Source organism: Delphinus delphis, chromosome 4 (genome assembly GCF_949987515.2).
Source record: "Delphinus delphis chromosome 4, mDelDel1.2, whole genome shotgun sequence".
Taxonomy (NCBI): domain Eukaryota; kingdom Metazoa; phylum Chordata; class Mammalia; order Artiodactyla; family Delphinidae; genus Delphinus; species Delphinus delphis.
Genome location: NC_082686.1, coordinates 111,292,013 through 111,319,705, shown reverse-complemented (window position 1 = coordinate 111,319,705; position 27,693 = coordinate 111,292,013). Strand labels below are relative to the sequence as shown.

The following is a 27,693-nucleotide window of genomic DNA, read 5'->3' as shown; positions in this document are numbered from 1 at the left end:
AGCCAACTCCCGCTCAGGAGTGCGTGCACTCAGGGCACAGGGAAGCCTGGTGCCCCGGGTGGCCCGCCCCTGGCCCCCCACCTCGTGGAAGGGCGTGTCGTCGCTCTGCTCCACGCCCAGCCGGGATGACAGGGCCTGGCGGTACCTCCTCCAGACAGCCTGCCTCCTCTCTCTCTGAACGTCCTTCCTCAGCCAAGCACTTCTCTCCTCTTTAGAGAAGAAGGGTGGGAGCACGACTGGCTGCATAACTTTCAGGACCCAGTTCAAAATGGAAACGCAAGGCTCCTGGTTTGAAAATTATTAAGAATTTCAAGCCAGCCACAGCAGAGCACTAAAGCAAACACGGGACCTTTCTGAGGGAGGGGCCCTGTGAGGCCACACAGGTCGCATGCCCACGAAGCCGGCCCAAAGTAGAGGATTCTTTTAGTTGCACACAGGAGCCGACAGCCCAGGGGCCCTAATTACACTTAGTATCAGGGCTGTCTTCTATTGCTGTAAACACCACAGGAGCTGTTCAGACCTGCAGCCATAAACACAGCCTTCAGTATCCTCTCCGCTCCCAGACACTCTGCCCTTTGCTTCTTGAAGGGGGCTCTGGGCAGCCCAGAAAATCACAGAGACCAGTGGTTCTCAAACCTGAGTGTGCACAGAATCTCTTGGAGGGCTTCTTCCAACACAGATCGCTGGGCCCCATCCCCAGAGCATCTGACTCTTCTTCTGAGGCAAGGCCTGAGAATCTGCCTTGCAAATAAGTTCCCAGGGGATACTGACGCTGCTGGTCCAGTGATCATGCTTTGCGAACCACTGAGAGGAGCAACGGGAGCTCGGGGAACCCAGCCAGGCCACATGAGGGCAGGTTCCGACGCGCCCTGAGGCTGTGGCTGCCCCGGTGGGGGGAAGGCACAGCCCTGAGTCCTCCCACTGCTGATTTCCTGTGTGCCTTTTCAGCGTGGTGAACCAGGAGGAAAAGTCATTTGCCATCGGAGTACAGTTCTTGCTGATGCGTCTGCTGGGTAAGTGTCAGAGATGCCCCCCTCCCCGTGGCCCCAGATGACAGGGAATCAGAGGGCTGTGGGGTGCAGGGTGGGGACGGGGAAAGCCCCGTCTCATCTCTGTCGTAAAGAGAAGCTGTACACAGTCAACACAACAGTAAATGCCAAATCCCACATGGGCGGTTTCCCCATCACTTGAGGTTAGGAAAGATTCCATCTATGGCATTAACACCAAATGAAAGTATGTAAGAAAAAGGAAAAGTGGACGCAGCTGAGAATGCCTAATAGAACATTGAAGGCAGGTATTTTTTCATCTCTCTCCAAGAATTCTCTGTAGGAACAAAACCTCGTGCTCCTGTCCCAAGCAGAACGGCAGCGGAGCCCAGCCCTGGCTTCCTTTCCATTTGACAAAATACACTCCTCCTACCTCTATTTAGCAAAGTGGGGCCCTCTGCCGACCAACCCTGCCTGCTCTCAAGCAGCCCAGAACCCAGGAGGAAGGGAACTGTGCACAGCAATCAGGACTGGCTACAGGAGGACAAGCTGCCTGCAGGCATCAGGGAACACCCAGCTTGCCCTGCAGGTCCTTTCCCAGACTGCTCACGCTGGACTGTCCCTTCTGGACACCTCCAAGCACTAGATAAACACAGGGCACTAATATGGAGACCCTTGCAGTGAAGGTACACTAAGTAAAGGGACTGATTCCAGGATGGATTCACGCTAAGTAAAGGGATCAGATAAAATGACAGATTTATTGAGGACCCGGGGGCATGCACCGCAGCGGGGAATACGGTGACTGCAGTGGAGGGATTTCATCTGTGATCAGGGTGCACTTTCTGACCTTAAACGCTGAAATTCCTGCAGAGCGCATGGTGCATTATTATCTGGGAGTCTGATCTGCACTTCACCCCGTAGCAGCTTCCATGATCACACTGGGGTGTGTGGGTGATGTCTCTCCTGGGCCTGCTGAGCAGGAGGCCCTCTCCGACCAAATCTGGGGGAGGTGTGGGGTGATGAGGAGTGAATCAGTTTTTTCAGTGGGATTTCTCGGTGTCTGGCCACTTGCTCCTCTCGCCCCAGAAGCCCCCCTTCAGACTCTGCTCCTCTGGCCTATATTACAAGCACAAAGGACACAGGACACTGGGATCTATCCTGTCCTGGTGGCAGAGGTATGGTCGTCACCACAGTGCCTTTCCATTTATAACTTATCATTTATAACTTGCTCTGAAACCTCCACTGGGAAGGAAACCTTACATTCCGCCCAGCCCAACAGCAGCCAGGATGGGCTCTGGAGAGCCCTGCCCTGCTTCTTCTAGCCACGGTGAAAACAGCCCCTCTCCTGAGGCTCAAAGCACCTGCTGCCTTTGTTTTGTCATTTGAGCTCAGATAACTCAGTGTGGCCACCACAGATAGAAAACCCAGGCTGGAGGGATCCATTCATCACCTGAGAAGGCAATTCCACCCTGGGTAGAAAAAAGGACTTGGCAAGTTTCAAATTACCCACTGGGACTTGGCTGAAAATTTTTCTGGACTTTATTTCTATTCAGGGAACAGCATTCAGGAAGGTCAGTCCTTGTGTCCAGTTTCCATCCCCTGTTCACCTGGAGATTAGGGAGCCAGCAGGTCTGAATAGAGAGGCTGGTTCTTGAAGGTTCCCACCTCTGGGCAGAGCCAGAAGCAGAAGATTGCCTTTTTCTTTCCTCCAGAAGCAGCTTCCCACAGGGCCCAAAACAGAACTCTGAGAGACTGTTCAGAGTGGTTCTGAGAATGGGGTGGCCTGGCCCAGGTGTGGATCCGGCCGAGCCCTTCCCCAGTCCAGTGACTGCCTGGAACTGTAGCTAAGGATGTGGGGCTCATCCGAATATTCAGCAGCCGTAGGGCATGGCCCCGATGGACCAGTTCTCGCCACTCAGCTGTGGGGAAGTTCAGGGGGCCTGGGAGGTTCTGAGCAGCCAGGGTATTGGGGGTCTGCTGGGGGTGTTGTCTAAACCAGCAGGGCAGCTTCGTGTAGTGGAAGAATGTGGGATCTGAACCTCCAAAAACGAGGGTGCAAAGTCCAGCCCTAACCCCGCTTGCCTATGCAAAGGTGAGCCAGCCAAGCCCACCTTCCTCCCCGTTAAAATGAGGACACCCACCCACCTCCGGGCTGCTGTGAGGACCCGAGGAGTTGGTGTCCTTGAGAGCCTCCTGCCACCCAGTGGAGCCTAGCAACCCCAAGTGTGGGAACTATGGTATCTGTCTGAGCAGGCCCACGGTGACATCTGCAACTCACTCTGCCCTGGAAGGATGGCTCAGGCCCCTTTTCTCTTCTAAGCCTCTGGTGAAAGAGTAATTCAGGCTTCATGGAAAGCTCTTCTGCTTTCCAAAGTCACTGTGGTTCCCAGGGTGGGGCAGAGCCGTGCTCATGCCCGTGAGCTGTGCAGGGGTGCTGGGGGGCTCACTCCCCACCCTGCCGGGTGCCTCTCCTGGCAGCTCCACGTGACCTGAGCTCTCTGAACTCTCTTCCCACTGATGCCAGCCTGGCTGCCGTCTCCAGCCCTCTACGGCCTCACCATCGACTACTCCTGCATCCGCTGGGGCGCGCAGTGCTCTGGAAGGCGAGGGGCCTGCATCTACTACGACAACGACGCTCTCCGAGACAGGTGAGGGCCCGCACGACGTGCCAGGCCCCAGGCCCAAGCAGAGGCCGTCATCTGCTCCAGTGGCAACTGTGAGGCTCTCAGGCCTCCGAGGGAGAGGGCAGGAGGGGAGCTGCCTTGGGCAGGGAGCGGGGCCACCGGTGACCGGCATTTCAGGGCCCACAGAGAGCCGTCCAAGACTCAGGGGCTGCTCTGTTGTGGCCCCCCTTCTGCGGTCCCCACTGGCCCTCGGGGGGTGGGAACAGCAGCAGAAAGGTTTTTCAAAGGGAGAGGCCGTGGCTGTGGGATGATGATGCCAGGCCAGCCTCCCACTGCTCAGAAAGAGGTGGCCCGTCACGGCTCCTGGCAGAGGCCAAGGGCAGGCGGCACCCAGCTGCAGCACCACTGAGTTTGGCACCTCTTCCAGCCACCTCACCTGCTGCCTCATCACACAGACAGAAACAGCAGGGAGAGTGGGCTTCAGGGGGCAGGACGGGATCTGGAAACGGCGTGGGAGTGGCATAGAAGGCCTGGAGCGGGGCAGACCAAGAGGCAACGGGAAGGTGCCCCCTCCTGGCTGTGCTGGGCAGCAGGACCCTCCAGTCGGCTGGGTCTGCGGTGTTTCTCTGGCCCTCCAGGGGTCGCCAGGGCAGGGACGAGAAGCAGTGGACTGGGAGTCCCACATCTACTCCCCGCCTACTCCTTGCGAGGCCTGTGGTCCTGGGGTTAAAAGGAATGAGGAGAGCAGCCCCACCTGGGTGGGCCCGGATCCTGCCCTGAGTGGTGAGGACACCTGGCCTGGGCCACTGTGATGCTGCCCACAGAGCCTCCACACCCCTCACAGGGCCTGTCTCCTGCCCCACAGGTACCTGGGCCTGCAGGTGGGCTACAAGGCTCTGGGCACGCTGCTGCTCCTCTACATCAGCTGGCGGGTGAAGAAAAACAAGGAGTACAACGTGCAGGAGAAGGCCGCCAGCCTCATCTGACAGGTGACCTCGGCCGCCGCTCTGCTCTCGAGAACGGACCCTGCCCCGCACCTGCCCACATTTACTAACGTTAACACGGCATCTCCTTTTCATTTCTTAAATAAGAGAGAAAACCCCACCAACATTTGCCTTCCCTGTCCCCCCCTCCCAGAGCACCCCAGGGTCCCTTGGGGCTGCTGTGCACCTGGGCCAGGGGGGGCACAGAGCTGGTGGGCTGGGTCTTCCCTGGCCCCTTGGGAGGGGCCCCCAGAGGCCCAGGCTCATCCTGCGCAGTAGGGATGCTCACTGAGGCAGCTCTGCACCCCCAGCCCCGTAGTGGGTGGTTTCCCAGGCGGAGAGACCTCTGGGTATCTGCCCAGAGGAAGAAGGGAGGGCTGAGCTCTTACTGGCCAGAACCAGGCTAGGGGAGGGGGAGGCTGGCTGCAGCCCCCTCTGCCTCCGGGTTCGGCACCAGCACAGAACCCAGGAGGGGCTGGCTCCCTTCCCCTCAGATCCTCACTTCCTGCCCCGAGAGGCCACTTTGGAAGCTTCCCCGTTGGGAAGTACAGCCAGCTGTTCCCCTCTCAGTTACCCACGCTCAGGCGCCAGAGCTGGGACTGACACCCAAGGATGGGCCATCCAAATGCCGTTCACGTTAACTCTAGGCCCTTCCGTACACGGGTCTGTGCATGTTTATCTCTGTCTTTCTGGGGGTATATCTCGAACTAAGAATGCCACGCTGTGGTGAAGACCTGCGGCCGGCTGTGGATAGCCGTGATGCCCAGGCCCCACTCCACGGTGTGAGGACAGGACTCGTCATCTCAGAGTGGTGGGAAGAACCCCTCCCCCACAAGCCTCCCCAGGCGCAGATGAGGTGGCTTCACATGGGCTCCCTCATCTGGACTTTAGCCTGTGTGTCACGGAGTAAAGGGAGGCCATCAGGGATGTCCGCAAAACAGGTGATGAAGCCCAGGGAATGTCAAAAGCTGCCAGGCTGCTCGGCCATCTGCAGCCCACAAAGTAGAGGCCCGAGAGGTTGACTCTCCTGGTCCTGAACACACTCATCAGCATTTTCTCAGCCTCTTCTCACCGCCTCCAGAGGGGTGAGCGCCTTCTCCGGACTTGGGCTGAGAGGCGCTGCTGCTGTGGGTGCAGGTTCAGAGTCAGAAACCAGCAAGGGAGGCCTTTCATCCACAAGTATTTTATTTATTGGAGACCGACCTTGTGCAAGGCGGCGCTGGCGCGTGGTTCTCCCGGAGCTTCCCCGCCCTCCATCTACACTAAGGCCTCCTCCCAGAGTGGGCTTACTGGGCAGGGCTGGGACTGCACAAGCAAGAACCCGGAGACTGTCAACAAGACCTTGACCGTCCACGCCCCATCGGACTGAGCCCGCTCCTGGCCTTTACCAAACAGGGAGCTGACTCGCCATGCCCTCTGGAGCAGCTGGACATTGGTTGTGGCCACATGCAGATCTCTTGAGTGCCACTGCTCTTGGAAGACCCGTCCAGAAGCCACCTCCAGAAAGGCCTCATATAGTGGAATGTCAACGGCCACACTGCCATGGGACCGAAGTCTTTGTGAAAGCCACTGTCGCAGACAGCCTGATTCCAAAGCCACCAGCTCTATTTCCACAGATCTCACTCTGGAAGGGAGGCTCTATGCAACCTCAGGCCCTTAAATGGCCTGCTTGGAAAATGATTCCCTGCAACTAACCCTGGTCCTTCTCGCTGCCATTTAACCAAATTCTGAAGGCACTATCTTCAGCTGAGCTCATGAAGAATGAATGCCAACCTTCAGATTCTGGAAGATGGTTGCCCTCCCAAGCCTTTTTTTCTATTATGATATTGCTATTAATATATTATAATTCTGCTGTTGATATAATTTGGTCATGAATTTGTACTGTCATGTATATTGGCTAGAGAGCAGACAGAACCTATACCTTCTGGCCAGAGGAGCTGCCCCTGCCCCAACCCTTGGGGGCCCAAGGCCATGGGGATGGGAAGTGATGCTACTCTAACCCATCATCCTGGTACAGAGCAGCAGCAGGTACCTCTTGTCCCTTCAGTGAATCTCTGCAGGTGACTGTCAAGACCCCACAGTGCTGGGCTCTCAGGAGCCCTGATCCCTGCCCTTGAGTTTATATGCAGAAGTGGGGTTGGACATGAACAGCTAAGTCCATGACACAAAAGAGAACTAATATCGTAATCATCACCGATCACTTGGTCACAGCCAGTACAACTGGCCCACAGCAAACCTGCCAGCTGGGACTATAATAGTGTCACCTTCATTTCACTTCCGGTGCAAAGCTTAACAAGTTTCCTTGAGTGTTGGACTCTCATAGAGTGTGTTGTTAAAATGCAGATTCCCGACCCTCTCCACCCAGCCCCAGAGGCCCTTTATATGGGGCTGAAGGGGGCCCAGGAGTGGCATTTTTAACTGGCCCCTCGTGTGAGGCTGATGTGGCTTGTTAGACCCTGTGTGGTGGGTCATCAGGGCCTCAAGGATGTCCACTTATGCTTAGACCACTGAGACACGGACCCACACTGGGCCTGTGGTCAGCTCAAAGGTGGCCGGAGGAGGAGAAGGCTCCAGTCAGGGGCTAGTGGACATGGAAAACAATGCAAGAGCCCACATTTATATTGGGTTCTACCAGTCCTAAGGGTGGAACTCTCCCTCTACAAGCTTGAGAGTGCAAAATGTGTCACTGTCATTTCTTCATATTGGTTGTGTCTGACTTCAGGCCCTCACGCTGCTGACTGGCCGGAAATTCGACCTCAACCAGCCTTGTGTTTGGCTCTCAGAGCCATCTGCATGTCCTTGGGTCCTGCCACTGTGGGTCTTTGGTCCCTTCCCAGTCTGAGGCCTCCTAGAAGCCCTGCTTCTTCCCTGAGCCTGGAAACCCTAAAGAGGCCAGATCCCAAGACTAGGGTCCTGTGTACCCGCAATGATGCTCCCCATCCCCACATCCAGTCCTAGGAAGTCCACCCCTCTGCTCCACTCCCTCTCCCAGCCCCTCGGGGGCTGAATGAAAAAGCCAGGAAAGGAAGGGTATGCAGGAACTTTTTTATCCCATCCTTCCTTGAGCCTTTTTGGCACAGGAAAGGGAAAATGCAGTGAGAATTAAATGCCACATCTCCATAAATCATGCTTTGGCCCACAGCCCTTTGGGGTGATCCTTACCATAGCCCCATGTTGGAGGCCAGACTGGTCTTAAGGCACCATTTGAAGATGAGGAATCTGAAATCAAGGAAGTGACCGTGTAGTCAAGTTTACGCAAATAATAACTGGCCGGATCTGGACTCAAACCAGGCTGTCCAGACCTCTCTGTCTGCTCCAGCTCCCCTACTGAGTCAGTCTGTTCCCTCGGAAGTTCACTAGCCCATGGGATGGAGGTGGGGGAATCTACTGAGGGCCAAGCAAGGTAGGTAACGGAGATGGAGAGAACCAGGTAATATTTCACTTACCCACCTGCTTTTCAAGTAATGAACGTTACAACTGTTCATTAACCAGGGCCACGTCAGCCCTATAGCACCAGAAGTTAAAGGAGAGTCACGGAGAAAAGGGACAAAGAGGAAAAGGCTTTTAGGAGAAAAGGCCTTGAGAGAGCTGCACACAGACAGACCTTCAAGGAGACACGCCCACCTGGTGACGGGTTAGCAGTCTCGCTTAGGAAACAAAGCCACGTTGTGATTTTCTCCAGCTGCGTTCAAAGATGAAGAGATACATTTAATCTGGGGGTGAATCCAGTCACTATCAAATTAATATTAAAATATTATATTACAGATTCCCAGGGGCTGTGTGTGTGTGTCTGTGTGTGTGTGTGTGCGTGTGTGAGAGAGACAGAGACAGAGACAGAGAGCGAGGAAGAGAGAAAGAAAAAACAAAAACTCTGTGAATCCAAGAGAGAAATACTATCTTTTACAACCACAAGAACTAAATAGCTGGGAGAAATGTCCATCTCCTGCCAACAGCACAGAATTCATTATAACCTTTAACCAGAGATTAAATACGTAAACAGGTCGTGGGCAAGCCCTTGGCAAATTATAAGTGAGAGAAAGTTTTTCTCCCAAGATACACCCTGCCCGCTCACCCACTCATCCGCTCTCCACCCCACCCCCGCAGTGTCATTGCCGTGCCACACAGGGGTCACCACAGCTTGCTGAAGTCCCTGATCCCAGGCACCTGCTACAGCCTGATGACAATAACAGTAACTAAAATGTGCACAGATCTTTAGAGTTCACAAAGCCATCCATTCATTTAACAAACTCCTTTAACTGGAAACTCAGTCAGGATAGGCTTGGCTGCGCTGGGTAGCAAACCTCACCAATCTGTCACGTGACACAACAGGAGTTTACGTCCTAGTCTACTGTGGCTCTGGGTGACTCTCAGGGCAGTGGCCTCCAAGCAGTGGCTCAGTACCTCCACTTCATAACATGCTGCCATGATGGATGAAGCAGGGCCAGGCAGTCCTCGAAGGTCTTGCACTGGTAAGTAAACGTTTTGGCCCAGAAGTAACATGCTTCACCTCTGCTCCCAGCCCCTTGGCCAGAACTAGTCAGTGTCCCTGCCTAACTGCCACAGGGATGGGGAAAGAGAATCCTTTTGTGAGCTCAGAAGAGACAGCAGATATGGATAAGCGCTAGGCTCCTCCACCACTGGGGCGAACCTGGATGGAGGTAGGTGCTCACTGGGACACTTAAGTGCATCAGGTGTTGGGGGAGGGGGTCCAGCAAAAAGAAGTTCTCCAAAGGAGGCAGCATCAGTACTGGGTCCCCAAAGGTGAGGAGGTGATTTCCAGGCAAAGCTGAGCCCGTAGGCAGTTTGCCGAGGAACGGGGAGGTGGGCAGGAAGGTTGGCTCAGAGGAAGCAGATGGAGTATTGGCAGAGGGAGATGCGGGGTCGGGGAAGGGTTCTCCTGAGATGGGAGAGACTTTCTGGGGCAAATGGCCAAGGGAGCGGGGAGGCTGAAGAGCCAGAGCGAAGGGGTCTGAGGAGGAAGAGGGGGTGCGCCAATCCTCTGTGCAGGAATCTCACCCAGAGCTTCCACCAGCCCTGAAAGGCCAGCACGACTAGTTCTACCCTACAAATGAAGAAAACGAGGCCCTCCCAGTTGTGACTTGTGCCTTCCTTTATTCACTTAGTACCTGATGTAGATGAGGACAAAAGATGATACACACATGATCCCTAACCTCCAAGGTCACATAATTAAGAGCAAGAATTAGGTACAAGTGCTGAGAGCTCATTCGGCTGAGAGATCAGAGTAGGGGCTTGATCCATCCTTGCAGGATGGGCTAGATTTCAGGAGACCCCAAGGTGCAGGGAAAGACATTCCAGGCAGAGATCAGGAAGCAGGAAAACCTGTGGGAGTTCTGAGAACTCACTGGACACAGGGTGCATGAAGGAGAGCAGGGGTCATCTCTGGAGAGGCAGTCGTGTCTGGGCTTAGCGGTTCCTGGAGGGTTTTGAGGGCGGCCAGGAGTGGTGGGGCCCCCTGGTCCTGGCTGAGTCAGCGCCCACCTCTTCCCACTTGGGCCTGGAAGGAGGACCTCAGAGCCCCAGCCAACCCATCCCAGGAAGGCCCTTCTAGCTCAGGTTCCCTCCAGGGCTCTGTCTACACTGGGAAAGGGCTCCTGAGTGGGCCCTGCCGTCCCTCAGGGAGCGGTCCTCTCAGTACCCCCAGCACACCTGGCATGCTCCCAGGGAGCCCCCACGTCTTGTGCTTGGAGGAACCACCCATTTGCGTCCTCCCTCTTGGCCAGAGCGCCAAGGCTGCCCCAGCCCAGCGTGGGGTGGAAGCTGCTCTATCCCCTCTCTTCCCCTCCCACCTCCTCTTTCTCCCTACTTGAGCCTGTTGGAACTCCAGACTTGGAGCTGGGAGTCAGAAAGTCTGAGTCTCAGGGCAGAACGGGGCAGGTAATTTAAAGGGGCATCCATCCAGGCCTTTAGTGTTGCTACCCCCTTCTCCTTTATCTGTGGTCCATCAGCATGCAGCCCCTTCTACAGACACCAGCTCCATAAACGTGACCTCAGAGATCCCAGACGGGGCCCAACATTTGTTTAAACCTCAGCCCTCATTACACCTCACTACCACCAGCTTGCGGAAAAGGAAGCAGCGGGTTCGGATGAGTTCTCCCTTGGGTCCCCCACTGCGAAAGACCGAGGCAGGTTTCACGCTATTCCCGTCTGGCTCCTTTCCTCTCCATTCACACCGAGATTCCAGAAGGGCTCCTGCAGCCCAGGGTTTCAATAGATCAGGTGTGTTGAGCGCCCACTCATTTTGTCCTAAGAGCTTCACATACGTTTGCACCTTTAATCGTCACCACAAGCCCAGTGAGATGTAATTATCCTGCCGTTTCCCATGAGGAACCTGAGGCACAGCGGACTGTGGTCCGGGGCCCTTTTCTCTCATTTCCACCGAAAGGCGGCGCGGGGCAGGCGCTGGGGTCTGCAGAGCCGCGCCTCGCGGGCGCCATGGGAGCGAGGCCGAGGGGCAGGCGGCCACCAGGGGACGCCGCCCGCCGCGCCGGGCCCGGAGTAAGACGCCGGGCACCACGCCCCGCCCTCCGGAGCGGCGCGGGGGAGACCGGCTCTGCGTCCCCACCAAGCGCGTCTGGGGGCCCCCCGAGGCCCGGCCCCGCGCGCCTCCCGCAGCTCAGCGTCCCCGCCCCGGCGCCCTGGGGCCCGCCGGGCTCCTCTCGCCCACCCCACTCCCGCATCCTGGACACCCCGGGACCGCCCGGGGTCTCAGCCCGCCGGCGCCTGCCTCTGGCGTGTCCTTGAGAAGATTTCCTTCCCCCGCCGCGCGATAAAGCGCCATTTAGTCTGTTTATCTGTATTTTCAGTACGAAAGTGCAGTAAACACATTCAAGAACGAGGAAGGTAGAGAAAAGGGTGCCAGGAAGCACCGAGAGGGCCCGCAGGCACATATGTCTTACCCCACGCTCTACGACGTGTCGTGGGCAGGGCGGTCACCCCAGCCCGCCTTGTGGGGTCACAGCCTCCCCGCAGCGTCGCCGCCTGGGAACCATCGTTCTGTGGCTGCAGGGCGCTCAGGTATCCTCCCATCCCTCCTTAACTCTGGTTCTTGGAGCACCTCCTGGGGTCTGGCCCTGAGACAGAAGCGGGCACCAGAGAGAAAGCTATGTCCGATTCAGGCCCTGTCCATCTCGGGGAGTGTCCAATTGCCCATCCTGTCGCAGACTCGGGCATCAGGCAAGTGCCGGGCACCAGGCTTGTGGCGGTGAACAAGACAAATAGAAGCCATTCCCCGGTGGAAGACAGACGTAACCAAGAAGGCACACAAATTGTGTGGTTGGGATTGGCTAATAATTCCAGTTGCAATAGTGCCATGGAGGAGAAGTGCAGACAGATGCCTGCATCGGAATGCAGGGCAAAGGCGGGTATGTGGTGGTATCACAAAGGTGAGAGAGGCCAGTTCCCTAGTGGATTAGGGATCAGGAGTAGGGGAGGTGAACTCCAGCTGAATCTTGAAGGGTGGGAGCAAGTTTGTGGAGCAGGGGCCTTAGAATGAAGGTGTTCTGGGCAGGGGGAGCTACAGGCTTGGAGACTCACAGGGGAGAAGCTTGTGGTATGTTTGCCTGGAGGGGGGTCGGGGGTGGGTAGCACAGTTACAAGTTGCTGGAGGCGGAGTGTAGCTGGGAAGCAGGCTCTAGAGGGAAGGTGTGCCACGTACCGTCTACACCTCCTTTAGTAACTGGATGCTGCCTGTGGGTAATGGGAAGCCACCGACACGCTTTTAAGGGGCAAGATGCAACCAGATTTCTGGGTTTAAAAGGCCGCTGGGGCTGCATTGTACTTGGGAAAGGGAGCCGGGCTGGCAAAGGTAGGTTCTCAGGAAGGAGGCCTCCTTCCTGTCTTGGTGGCTGCTGGGGGCACTGCTGCTAGAGAAGGTCAGAGCTGAGATGCCCCAGCAGGTCCAGAGCCGAGGGTGGGACCAGCGAGAAGCAGGAGCCTCCCAGGGGCCCACAGGCTCCCGGTGGCCAGGCTGAGCTGCCCAGAGTGTGAGGGTTCGCATGAGACCTGCTGGAGCGGGTCCCTGCACCAGGATGTGCCTTGTTAAAAAATAGATGTTGGGAACTGGCTGTCTCTGGGCCCAACACATGGGGTCTAATTGGCCCACTTAACATTTGTTTTTAAATTAGCTGCAATCATTGAGAGAGTTTGAATCTCGGGAGTTTTTTCTTGGAAAAACCCTGGGCCAGTACTCAAGTCCTACAACAAGGAACTGGAGCTGAGTAGAGACCACCCTTTCAGGTGGTCCCTGTATTCTTAGGGTTGCTGAGGTCCCCACATCACGTGCTTAGCCCCTGTGGGTATTTAAATTTTCACACATACCTACACCCCTAAAGCTTCAAGCTAAGCCACCAGAAATCCGGGTGAATGTTGGAAAGGGCCAGTCCAGAAGCAAAGGGCTGTGTTTGAGAAATAACCTGCAGATAGATGACTGCCTGCTAGAAGCCGTGAGAGACAGTGGTGACTGCAGGTGGCTGATTGGGGCCTGCTGGAGAATGAAGTCCAAGCAGAACTCCCACCTTTTTCCCCAAACCTCCTTTCACTGACTTTCCCATCTCACTTAACAGCACTCTAGCCTCCTAGTGATTAGACCAAAACCTCGGAGACAATGGAAAATAAGCTTAAAAAAAAAAATCAACTTTATTGACATATAATTTGCATACAACAAAAAGCACTAATTTTAAGGCTACTTACTGTTCAGTGAGTTTTGAATCCAGATATAGAATGTTTCCATGACCTCCAGAAAACTTTCTGATACCGCTTTGCAGTCAATACTACACTTACCTCCCTACCCCATCCTCTCACCTCATTCAACCACCACTGATATGCTTTATTTCTACAGATAACTTTACTTGTTCTAGAATTTCATATAGATGAGATCACACAATACATAGTCTTCAGTGTCGGGCTTCTTTTGCTTAGATTCATTCATGTGGTTGTGGATATGTACAAGTTCATTCATTTTTATTGCTGGTTAGTATTCCGTTGGATGAGTATAATTTATCCATTCACCTGGGCATTTAGGTTGTTTACAATTTTTTTTACTACTATGAATAAAACTGCTATGAACATTTATGCACACATCTTTTTATGGATCTATGTTTTCATTTCTCTTGGGGAAAAACCTAGGAGTAAAAATTGCTAGATCAAAGGGTATGTGATGTGTAACTTCATAAGAAACTGCCTGTTTCCAAAGTTGAAATGGAAGTGGAAGACCTCAGTAATGATCTGTTATGTAGAGTACAAGTAGCACTAACTATTAAAAAGATTGATAAATTGAACTACATGAAAATTAAATACTTCTTTTCAGCAAAAACACCATTAAAAGAGTGACACAGCAAGCCACAGAGAAGAAAAAGAGTTCCAACTTATATAATAAGTAAAACACTTGTATCCAGAACCTGTACATAAAATTCCTATACATGTAAACAAGAAAAACATACCCCCAACAGAGAAATAGGCAAAGTACTTGTATACTTACTTCCCAAAAGAGGATATCCAAATGCCAACAAATATATCAAAATGTACTTAATATCATTAGTCATTCAGGAGATAAAAATTAAAACTACAGAGTGATTCTACTACATCTCTACCAGAATGGCCACAGTTATAAAGACTGATGATACTAAGTGTTGGCAAGAATAGGAATGCTCATATGTGGCTGGTGGGGGTGTAAATTGGTGTAATCACTTTGAAAGCATTTTGGCATTTTCTACTGAAGCTGAACACATTGCATATCATCTGACCCAGAAATCCCACTCCTATGCATATACCCACAGAAATACACTGCCTGTGTGCAAGAGACACCAGCAAGATGTTTCATAACAACATCATTCATAATAGCCCCACCTGGAAACTGCACCATACACATACATGAGCACATACATATACAATACATACAGCAATGAATACAGTAACCACAGCATCATGGATGGATCTTACAAACATTTCGTTGAGTGAAAAGCTGAAACCCAATAGAATTCATACCCTGGGCTTCTAGAACCACTCAAATGAAACTGCATGTTGTAAGTCAGAAAAGTGGTTAGTTTGGGAAGAAAGGAAGGCTTAGTAACTGGGAAGGGCATGAGGATACCTGCTGTGATTGTAGCAATGTTCTACTTCTTGAACTCCTGGTGGATACATTGTTTTGTGATAATTCATTGAGCCATGCAGTTATGCTTTATGTGCTTCTGTGTATCATAGTTCACAGTATAAAGAGTCAAAATGACATGGATGCATCTCTTTTGGCACCTCTGTAATTGCACCATTGCCCCATGGATGAAACACAGAATCGTCCTTAAAGTAAAACTCACACCTAAGATTTGATTTTACAAGGATTTATTTAATTAAGTTTTTTGAGTAAATTTTAGATTAAAATCAACACTTGTGATTTTATTGTACAGTAACATGTTACCAGCTTTTAAAATAAATGGTCTTTGTATTGAAGTGCCTCAAATAGAAAGCATTTCCAATTGTAAAACTTGCACCAATTTACTTTTATATTTATGATTTTTTAAAATGAGGGCCAATACTATCATGTTATATGGCACCACCTGCCCTGCAACTTATTTTAGACAGAGATGACTTCAAACCAAAAGTCTGATTTGTTTTAACTTAGTAGAATAAAGAAGTGGCTTTTTTATTCCCCACTTCCTCATTCTGCACTGTCTGATAGGGGAAAAAACGTTATGTGGGAAAAAATAGGACTATCAGTTTTAACATTCAGCATAAATTGTAATAAATTTTAATACTTATTGTTCAAAATTCATCTTCCTCTTAAAATGTTCTAATTAATAACTTTTTACCCCAAAATATCTGCATACATTTGTTCTGTCTTGTCAGAGCACAATATTTACTTTTTAAATGGGAGCTTAATTGTTTATACATAGTTTAATTTTATACTCACAAGCTACCTATTTCAAGAACAAAGTTTTTGAGATAGACTCATCCACCAGAGAGCAGACAGCGGAAGCAAGAACTACAATCCTGCAGCCTGTGGGGAAAAAAACCACATTCACGGAAAGATAGACAAGATGAAAAGGCAGAGAGCTATGTACCAGAGGAAGGAACAAGATAAAATCCCAGAAAAACAACTAAATGAAATGGAAATAGGCAATCTTCCAGAAAAAGAATTCAGAATAATGATAGTGAAGAAGATCCAGGACCTTGGAAAAATAATGGAGGCAAAGATCGAGAAGGTGCAAGAAATGTTTAACAAAGATCTAGAAGAATTAAAGAACAAACAGAGATGAACAACACAATAAATGAAATGAAAAATACACTAGAAGGAATCAATAGCAGAATAACTGAGGCAGAAGAACGAATAAGTGACCTGGAAGGCAGAATGGTGGAATTCACTGCTGTGGAACAGAATAAAGAAAAAAGAATGAAAAGAAATGAAGACAGCCTAAGAGACCTCTGGGACAACATTAAATGCAACAACATTCGCATTATAGGGGTCCCAGAAGGAGAAGAGAGAAAGGACCCAAGAAAATATTTGAAGAGATTATAGTCGAAAACATCTCTAACATGGGAAAGGAAATAGCCACCCAAGTCCAGGAAGCACAGAGAGTCCCATACAGGATAAATCAAGGAGAAACACGCCAAGACACATAGTAATCAAATTGGCAAAAATGAAAGACAAAGAAAAATTATTGAAAGCAGCAAGGGGAAAACGACAAATAACATACAAAGAAACACCCTTAAGATTAACAGCTGATTTCTCAGCAGAAACTGTACAAGCCAGAAGGGAGTGGCATGATATACTTAAAGCGATGAAAGGGAAGAACCTACAACCAAGATTACTCTACCCAGCAAGGATCTCATTCAGATTCGATGGAGATATCAAAAGCTTTACAGACAAGCAAAAGCTAAGAGAATTCAGCACCACCAAACCAGCTGTACAACAAATGCTAAAGGAACCTCTCTAAGTGGGAAACACAAGAGAAGAAAAGGACCTACAAACACAAAACAATTAAGAAAATGGTAACAGGAACATACATATCAATAATTACCTTAAACGTGAATGGATTAAATGCTCCAACCGAAAGACACAGGCTCACTGAATGCATAAAAAAACAAGACCTATATATATGCTCTCTACAAGAGACCCACTTCAGACCTAGGGACACATACAGACTGAAAGTGAGGGGATGGAAAAAGATATTCAATGGAAATGGAAATCAAAAGAGAGCTGGAGTAACAATAGTCATATCAAATAAAATAGACTTTAAAATAAAGAATGTTACAAGAGACAAGGAAGGACACTATGTAATGATCAAGGGATCAATCCAAAAAGAAGATATAACAATTATAAATATATATGCACCCAACATAGGAGCACCTCAATACATAAGGCAACTGCTAACAGCTCTAAAAGAGGAAATTGACAGTAACACAATAATAGTGGGGGACTTTAACACCTCACTTACACCAATGGACAGATCATCCAAACAGAAAATTAATAAGGAAACACAAGCTTTAAATGACACAATAGACCAGATAGATTTCATTGATATATATAGGACATTCCATACAGAAACAGCAGATTACACTTTCTTCTCAAGTGCGCATGGAATATTCTCCAGGATAGATCACATCTTGGATCACAAATCAAGCCTCAGTAAATTTAAGAAAACTGAGATCATATCAAGCATCTTTTCTGACAGCAACGCTATGAGATTAGATACAAATTACAGGGGAAAAAACCGTAAAAAACACAAACACATGGAGGCTAAACAATACATTACTAAATAACCAAGATATCACTGAAAAATTCAAAAAGGAAATCAAAAAATACCTAGAGACAAATGACAATGAAAACACGACGATCCAAAACCTATGGGATGTAGCAAAAGCAGTTCTAAGAGGGAAGTTTATAGCTATATAAGCCTACCTCAAGAAACAAGAAAAACCTCAAATTAACAATCTAACGTTACAACTAAAGGCACTAGAGAAAGAAGAAAAAACAAAACCCAAAGTTAGCAGAAGGAAAGAAATCATAAACATCAGAGCAGAAATAAATGAGACAGAAACAAACAAACAAAAACAATAGCAATGATCAATAAAACAAAAAGCTGGTTCTTTGAGAAGATAAAATTGATAAGCCATTAGCCAGAATCATCAAGAAAAAGAGGGAGAGGACTCAAATCAATAAAATTAGAAATGAAAAAGGAGAAGTTACAACAGACACCGCAGAAATACAAAGCATCCTAAGAGACTACTACAAGCAACTGTACACCAATAAAATGGATGACCTTGAAGAAATGGACAAATTCTTAGAAAGGCAAAACCTTCCGAGACTGAACCAGAAAGAAATAGAAAATATGAACAGACCAATCACAAGTAATGAAGTTGAAACTGTGATTAAAAATCTTCCAACAAACAAAAGTCCAGGACCAGATGGCTTCACAGGTGAATTCTATCAAACATTTAGAGAAGCGCTAACACCCATCCTTCTCAAACTCTTCCAAAAAATTGCAGAGGAAGGAACACTTTCAAACTCATTCTATGAGGCCACCATCACCCTGACACCAAAACCAGACAAAGATACTACAAAAAAAGAAAATTACAGAACAATATCACTGATGAATATAGATGCAAAAATCCTCAACAAAATAGTAGCAAACAGAATCCAGCAACACATTAAAGGGATCATACACCATGATCAAGTGGGATTTATCCCAGGGATGCAAGGATTCTTCAATATATGCAAATCAATCAATGATTAACAAATTGAAGAATAAAAACCATACAATCATCTCAATAGATGCAGAAAAAGCTTTTGACAAAATTCAACACTGATTTATGATAAAAACTCTCCATAAAGTGGGCATAGAGGGAAAGTACTTCAACATAATAAAAGCCATATACGACAAACCCACAGCAAATATCATTCTCAATGGTGAAAAACTGAAAGCATTTCCTCTAAGATCAGGAACAAGAAAAGGATGTCCACTCTAACCACCATTATTGAACATAGTTTTGGAAGTCCTAGCCATGGCAATCAGGGAAGAAAAAGAAATAAAAGAAATAGAAATTGCAAACAAGAAGTAAAATTGTCACTGTTTGCAGATGACATGATACTATACATAGAGGATCCTAAAGATGCTACCAGAAAACTATTAGAGCTGGTCAATGAATTTGGTAAAGTTGCAGGATACAAAATTAATGCACAGAAATCTCTTGCATTCCTATATACTAATGATGAAAAATGTGAAAGAGAAATTAAGGAAACACTCCCATTTACCACTGCAACAAAAAGAATAAAATACCTAGAAATAAACCTACCTAGGGAGACAGAAAACCTGTATGCAGAAAACTATAAGACACTGGTGAAAGAAATTAAAGATGATACCAACAGATGGAGAGATATACCATGTTCTTGGATGGGAAGAATCAATATTGTGAAAATGACTCTACTACCCAAAGCAATCTACAGATTCAATGCAATCCCTATCAAATTACCAATGGCATTTTTTACAGAACTAGAACAAAAAAATCTTAAAATTTGTATGGAGACGCAAAAGACCCCGAATAGCCAAAGCAGTCTTGAGGGAAAAAAACGGAGCTGGAGGGATCAGACTCCCTGACTTCTGACTATACTACAAAGCTACAGTAATCAAGAAAATATGGTACTGGCACAAAAACAGAAATATAGATCAATGGAACAGGATAGAAAGCCCAGAGATAAACCCACACACCTGTGGTCAACTAATCTATGACAAAGGAGGCAAGGATATACAGTGGAGAAAAGACAGTCTCTTCAATAAGTGGTGCTGGGAAAACTGGACAGCTACATGTAAAAGAATGAAATTAGAACACTCCCTTACACCATACACAAAAATAAACTCTAAATGAATTAGAGAACTAAATGTACGTCCGGACACTATAAAACTCTTAGAGGAAAACATAGGAAGAAAACTCTTTGACATAAATCACAGCAAGATCTTTTCTTTTTTGACCCACCTCCTAGAGTAATGAAAATAAAAATTAAAAAAAACAAACGGGACCTAATTAAACTTAAAGGCTTTTGCACAACAAAGGAAACCATAAACAAGAGGAAAAGACAACCCCCAGAATGGGAGAAAATATTTGCAAATGAATCAATGGACAAAGGACTAATCTCCACAATATATAAACAGCTCATGCAGCTCAATATTAAAAAAACATACAACCCAATCCAAAAATGGGCAGAAGACCTAAATAGACATTTCTCCAAAGGAGATGTACAGATGGCCAAAAAGCACATGAAAAGCTGCTCAACATCACTAATTATTAGAGAAATGCAAGTCAAAACTACAATGAGGTATCACCTCACACCAGTTAAAATGAGCATCATCAGAAAATCTACAAACAACAAATGCTGGAGAGGGTGTGGAGAAAAGGGAACCCTCTTGCACTGTTGGTGGGAATGTAAATTGATACAGCCACTATGGAGAACAGTATGGCAGTTCCTTAAAGAACTAAAAATAAAATTACCATATGACCCAGCAATCCCACTACTGGGCATATACCCAGAGAAAACCATAATTCAAAAAGACACATGCACCCCAATGTTCATTGCAGCACTATTTACAATAGCCAGGTCATGGAAGCAACCTAAATGCCCATCGACAGACAAATGGATAAAGAAGATGTGGCACATATATACAATGGAATATTACTCAGCCATAAAAAGGAACGAAATTGGGTCATTTGTAGAGATGTGGATGGATCTAGAGACTATCATACAGAGTGAAGTATGTCAGAAAGCGAAAAACAAATATCATATATTAACGCATATATGTGGAACCTAGAAAATGGTACAGATGAACCAGTTTGCAGAGCAGAAACTGAGACACAGATGTAGAGAACAAATGTATGGACACCAAGTGGGGAGAGTGGCAGGGTATGGGGGTAATGGTGTGATGAATAGGGAGATTGGGATTAACATATGGATGTTAATATGTATAAAATGGATAACTAATAAGAAAATAAATAAGTAAACATTAAAAACAATTCATGTATTGAAAAAAGAAAAGAACAAAGTTTTTGTTTTTTTTATAAAGTCCAGTCCTCTATACATGAATTTTCTTTACTCATTTAATATGCTTACACACATTTTAGAATTTAAAAATCACACTCTTTCACTGGACTTTGTGTGAGATTGCAAAGATGGGCCCTCTCAGGCCACAGGGACACATGGAGGGCAGGGGGACAGAACAAAACATTTGTGGCAATGAGTCAGGAATCTACAAATCACTGTACTGTCTACCTGAATACTACTGAATCTTATTCCACGTCTTTGGATGGATAACCTCATATGACCATGTTTTTTTTTTAATAAATTTATTTATTTTTGGCTGCCTTGGGTCTTCATTGCTGCATGTGGGCTTTCTCTAGTTGCCACGAGCGGGGGCTACTCTTCGTTGCACTGCACGGGCTTCTCATTGTTGCGGAGCACAGGCTGTAGGCACAGAGCCTCAGTAGTTGTGGTTCACGGGCTCTAGAGCGCAGGCTCAGTGGTGTGGCACACGGGCTTAGTTGCTCCGTGGCATGTGAAATCTTCCCAGACCAGGGATCAAACCCGTGTCCCCTGCATTGGCAGGCGGATTCTTAACCACTGCACCGCCAAGGAAGTCCATGAGCATGATTCTTATGTGTTGATCGGGCATCTCTGGAGACACACCTTCCTCTCTTCTCCCACCTCACTGCACTGGGACGTTCGTGGGGCACATAATTCACACTTTAAAAAGGAACACTTTTCTCTAACAAGCGTACAAAATAAAGCGAGCATGGCAGTTTCTATGTCCTGAGATTAAGGGTTGCATTCCAGAGAGAATTAACAGTAAGCCTGGAGCTAGAGGGTTACAGAGCACGCCTACAAATAAACTACTTCAGGTAATGATGAAAAGATCTGAATAAGCAGAGAATTAATTTTTTTTTAAATTTTCTCTTTCATATGAGGTAAAACCAGTATGAGTTTTGTAGAAAGAATGCATACTTATTATAAATTATTCAAGCACTGTGTAGAGGTTAAAGAAATTCAAATGCCACTACTCATAAATAATTAATATTTACATTAGGAGGGTATCATTCTAGACATCGTTTCATGTATGTGTTCCAGAAAAGCTAAATAGATATACTGAAATATCTTATCACTTCTCAGCTTTTTGGCTAAGATCAAGTGTATATATATTGAAATATTTTGATAAATATGTGATTTTTAATATGCTATTTGTAATGTTATTGTATTTCAGTTCATTTTTAGTTAAAACCTGAAAAAGAAATCAAAAGGAACATGAAACAATGATAAAATTTCAAATAAATATTTATTCACTTCAAGAGGGTTTTGTAAAAGATCCTTCTATAATTACAAAAAGAGTTTAGAGGGAAAAAACACATTGATATGAGAGTAATCATTTTTACTTTCCATACTTCAATGTAGGCATTATCATTGGACTCCCTGATATGAAAGATGAGGACACCAGATCCAAAGCCTTCCTTCCCCTCCCTCACATCATCATATATTGTGATATTAATATGTTTACATAAATAGTATTTATATTTTAGTTTGTAACTACAATTTGTAAAATGTTTTGTATTACTATTATTTCATAGTTAAATATTTCCAAATCTTAACACAGCTTCTCCACTCCTGAAATCTACATTTTGATTTACAGACACTTAACTCCAAGTAAGACCTTAACCCCTCTCTGATATTTATTTCTTGAATGTTTTTGTCCTTGGAAGTATTTATTTTCAATAATACTTCCCCTTAAATTTTTCACTTATGGCTTACTTTTTCTTAAATATTTAAAATTTTCCCAAGGCTTAGAGAAATTAAAGGATTTTACCCTATGTCACAGAGCTAGGATGCAAAGTCAAGATGAAAACACAGGACTGATTTCAAAGTTTACCCTTTTGTCATCCATCCATTATCCACTGCCCTCATCCACTTACACACTTGCTCATTATCCATCATTCCCACCTATGTAGCTCTGACTCTATCCATCTGTTATCCCCATCCATCCATCAAACATCCACCTACCTACTTCATCATCCCTCCATTCACACACATGATGCAGACTTACATGCATGTATATGTAGCCATTTATCCACCCCCTATTTTGTCTGTCAGTCCACCCACCACCCTTCCATTCATCTGTCTATCCATATATCTACATTCATTTACTCCAATATCCACCCATGTACATAAATCCATACATAATTACACCCACTCTTTCGGACAATCTTCTATTCAGCTATTCATCCACAAAGCCACCCATTCAAAAATTAGTCCGTTCCATCTCCCATGGATCCTTTTATCCTTTCTATTAATTCATCTACTCATCCAGACAGTTTTTCAATTCATCCAATCACTGATAACTCTGAAATCTAGACCTTCCATAGAATAAGGAGTGGTATCCCTCTAAGATTCTCTTGTGATCTCATTCCATTTCACATCATCAAAAGAAGACCACATACATATATACAATGGAATATTACTCAGCCATAAAAAGGAATGAAATTGGGTCATTTGTAGAGACGTAGATGGACCTAGAGACTGTGGTACAGAGTGAAGTAAGTCAGAAAGAGAAAAACAAATATTGTCTATTAACGCATATATGTGGAATCTAGAAAAATGGTACAGGTGAACCGGTTTGCAAGGCAGAAATAGAGACAGATGTAGAGAACAAACATATGGACACCAAAGGGGGAAAAGCGGGGGTGGGGGTGGTGGTGGGATGAATTGGGAGGTTGGGATTGACATATGTACATTAATACGTATAAAGTAGATAATAAGAACCTGCTGTATAAAAAAAAGAAAAAAAATTGAACAAAAGAAGAAAAGAGAGAAGACCACAGCATTCCATGGGAGCAATAAGGAGGTCTGTGAGCTCACACCCTAATCATCTCTCAGCCATATGAAAATTCTTACAACAGAGACTGTGGATCTTATGGCTCTAAGCATGGAGCCCTCTGTTAACAATCTCCCCAATAACTGAAACTTCTGATCTTCTCACAATAACCAATCCCCTCTTTATTGAAGGGTCATCAGCAAAGATGACAGCCGCAGACCATGAGGCAGAAATTTTGCCCATATTTGGATTGCTTTAGACCTCCTCCAACATTGGCCTGATATTTTTGTTGTGGGCAAACCTTTCAAAAATCCACCCACTGCTCAGCTCTCTGGCCATCCAGCCACTATTGAACATGACCTGCCAATCTACACATAGTTTAACAACTACTCCACCCCACCCTATGTAGGTTAAGCAGCCTGGAAGCCTCACTTCAATGGACCGCAGTAAGAACTTGATGGGAGAGAAGCTCAGTTTCTCACTCAGATGAGTGATTCATAGCTAGAATGACTGGATAAAGGCGATTTACGAAAAACACACATCACAACAAATCAAAAGGAAATAGAGTAGAAATAAAAATAAATTTTAAAGACTCTCTTGCAGAGTAATTTGCAAAGTAGAGATAAGGAAACTCTAATCAAACCTAAAGCTGAAAAAGGAAAGGAGAAAGAGGAAGAAGGAGGAAAAAGAAGGGAACGTAAATTATGATGATAAGGAATTCAAGGAAGAGAAAGGGAGGTGCAAGATAGTGAACTAGCCCTGTCTTCTGGTTGCCTGCCCCAAGAAATCAATGACAGAGAAATTACAGAAGTAAGATGGAGAAACTAATATAAACACTTTGACTAACCCCTGGGAGACTAAGCTGGGTGACTAATGGGAAACGTTAGTAGCAGTCTGAGGTGGGGGTGGCAGGTACACAGGTGGGAAGAAAGGGTGGTGGAGAGATGTTAAGTTCTGTTCGTTCCTGGCTGCTGTATTTCCCGGAGGATGGCTGGAGCCTCTGTCACGGGAGAAAAGGAATGAGCGGCAGCAACTTGGCTGCTCGGGGTGCCAGGCTCATAGCAGAGCCACGCCCATCTGGGATTCTGATGAAGCACATGCAGGCTGCCCAGATGCCCAGACATCTGCTCTTCCATCCCAGTCTCCTCCAGACCCTCATGGATGGCAGATGACGGTTTCAAGGACAGTAGGTGATCCCACTCATGAGACCATTCTAAAGACTCTGTCTTCTATCATTGCTGCTTTTTTCGAAGAATCTAGGAGTCCCTGACTAGATAGATTTCTCTGTGACACAAAAGCAAGAAGGAGGTTGAGTAGCAGTTCTGGAGTACCCAGGGCTCTCCATCTGGGGTGAGTCATCCCCACACCACCCTTCATACTTACCAGGAGCGACAAAAACAGACCTTCATCGTATCCCTTACTCATTATCTGATTGGACAGCTGATAACCACAAGGGACACGGGAGTTCACAAGCCAAAACCAGGAGAGACTTAAGGATTAAAACCACTATAAAAGATATACACAAACTGGACACAATGCATACAGATCAACTGTGTAAAATAAGTATAGCAAATGTAGCAAATATATTCAAAGGTATAAGGGAGAATATCTGTAAAAGGAAGAAGGAACAAGAAGCAATTTTTTAAAAACCCCTCTGATAGAAGTTTAGGTGATTCATTCCGGACACCAAGAAAAACTAGGCGCAGTTTTTAAAAATATACTTGAAGGTATTGGAGAGAGAACAAAGTAGCAAAGATGTAGTGGGCCTAGATTTTGGAGAAAATGGGAATCCAGGAAGGTGTGCCCAACATTTGGGCTACATCTGGCCCAGAAGCATTTACTAATTCTGGACAAGTCAGCCGAGAGTCTGGGAGGTGTACTAGTCAGGCTCAAAGGAATGGGGTAGATAGTTGGAGTCTAGGACTCACTGAAGAAGAGAGACTCATGTTGGGATGAGAACCCAGAGAAGTGCAGCCTAGTCATCAGTTTGGACTGCAAGGAGACCAGCTCTCACAGAGACTTCAGTCCAGCTCCAAAGCATTTCAGTTTCTGAAACTGGATTAAGTGAATATCGTTTGCTAGGATTCCCTAGTGCCTGGCATAAACAAATGTAAATCCTCCTTAAAGAAAGATAACACCTTCCTAGGCATCAAGGAAAAGCAAATTAAAGCTACTGTGAGAAATAACTACCTATCCACCAGAATGTCTAAAATTAAAAGACTGACAATATTAAGTGTAAGCAAGGATGTGAAACACTGGAACTCTCATATATCACTGCTGCTTGGTACAACTACTTTGGAAAGCTGCAAGTATATACTAAATCTGAAAATAGACATACTCTATGATTTAGCAATTCCACACTTAGGTATATGCCCAGAAGAAATACACGTGTATATCTGGAACATATATTCATCAAAAAACACATCTAAGAATTTTCATAACAGCAATATTTGTAATAACCAAGCACTGGAAACAACTGAAATGTCCCTCTACAATAGATGGATAAATAAACTGATATATTCACACCGTGGAACACTATACAACCTCAAAAGTGGATCAACTACTACTACATGCAACACCATGGGTGACTCTCACAAACCCAGTATTTAATGAAAGAAGCCAGAGATGCAAGAGTACATATTGTTTGGGACTTCCCTGGTGGTCCAGTGAGTAAGACTCCATGCTCCCAATGCACGGGGCCCAGGTTCAATCCCTGCTCAGGGAGCTAGATCCCACATGCATTGCACAGCTAAGAGTCCACATGCTGCAACTAAAGATCCCACATGCTGCAATGAAGATCCCGCGTGCTGCAACTAAGACCCAGCACAGCCAAAACAAATAAATAAATAATAAATAAATATAAAAGAAAGAGTATATATTGTTTGACTCCACTTATACAAAGTTTAAATATGGGCAAAACCAGTCTTTGCTGAAATATCTGAATAGTTCTTTCCTTTGTGGGAACAGAACAATGCCTGGGAAGGGGCATGACGGAGACTTCTGGGATGCTGGCAATATTCCTCTTCTTTTTTTTTTTAATTGAAGTATAGTTAATTTACAATGTTATGTTAGTTTGAAGTGTACAGCAAAGTGATTCAGTTATACATATATATATAAAATATTCCTGTTCTTGATCTGAGTGGTGGTTAGATAGATATGTTCACTCTGGAAAAATTCATTAAGCTGTACACTTGTGATTTGTTGACTTTTAGGCATGCATGATACATTTTAATAAAAGTTTACATTAAAATATGTAGGTAGAAAGGTGGAGCAAACATACTCTTCCCTGTTCCTCCTGCTAAATACAATTGAATACTCCAGATATTATGTACAAAACAAACATAAGAAAACTCTAAAAGGTGGAGAGAAGAAGGCAGACCAGCTTTGGACCTTAGGGCCTGAGGAATGACATGGTGATGAGTTCCCTGGGTTTTCCTTTTATCTCTTATGTCCTGGACTTGGAGCTGAAGAAGCTAGTGACTAAAAAACACCACTGGGCACAGAAAAAAATAAAGCCCCAACCAAAGCTTGCTCTCTCTAGTCAATGGAGCAGGAGAGGGGCAGCTTAGTAAGACAGAAAACTTTTAGTCAAACACTGCAGAAAAACTGTGAGGTCCCCCCACTCCCACCTACCTACCCCAGTAAAGTCCAAGCGGTGAGTATAGACTTCTACCATCTCTAAGCTAGATCAAGGTGCCCCAATCCTTCAGCTGGGATAGGGGCATCAGAGAAGACCAAGATGGGAGCTGGGCCTGTTGTCCCCACTGGGCAGTATGGGGTGGGGGGAGGTGGGCAGTGACTCCCACCTGTAGTGTCAGCGAAGACCATGTGGGGAGACCGGATGTTCACCCCCTCCCCAACAGTAACAAGGCCCAACTGATCTTTGACAAATGGCCGAAAATAATTCACTAGACGAAGAACAATGGTGCTGAAGCAGCTGGACATCCATAGTCCAAAAAAACCCAAAATAAGCCTCCAACCTAAGTTTCATAGCTCATACAAATTTAACTCAAAGTGAATCATGAACTGAAATGTAAAACATAAACCTATTTTTAACCTTTTAGGAAAAAACATAGAAAATCTTTGAGACTTAGGGCTTAGTCATAACAGCAAAAGCACAATTCTTAAAAGAAAAAAAATCAGTAAGGTGGGCTTCATCAAAATCGAAAACTTTTACTCTGCAAAAAACCCTGTTAAGAGGATGAAAACATAAGCTGCAGACTGGGAGAAAAATATTTGCAGA

At 46.4% G+C, this 27,693-nt stretch overlaps 1 protein-coding gene across 2 annotated transcripts in view; it reads left to right on the top strand.

Moving 5' to 3' along the window:
- SLCO2A1 (solute carrier organic anion transporter family member 2A1) overlaps window positions 1-8,532 on the top strand; it is a 79,978-nt gene extending 71,446 nt beyond the window's left edge. Inside the window, exons 12-14 of one of the 2 annotated variants that reach the window (XM_060011291.1) lie at window positions 949-1,013; window positions 3,511-3,634; window positions 4,476-8,532. In XM_060011291.1, coding sequence (XP_059867274.1) covers window positions 949-1,013; window positions 3,511-3,634; window positions 4,476-4,596 — 310 coding nt within the window. In that variant the 3' untranslated portion in view covers window positions 4,597-8,532. The remainder of the gene's footprint in view (window positions 1-948; window positions 1,014-3,510; window positions 3,635-4,475) is intronic. The other variant, XM_060011292.1, reaches the window with a different exon arrangement.
- The last annotated feature ends 19,161 nt before the right edge of the window (window positions 8,533-27,693 follow it).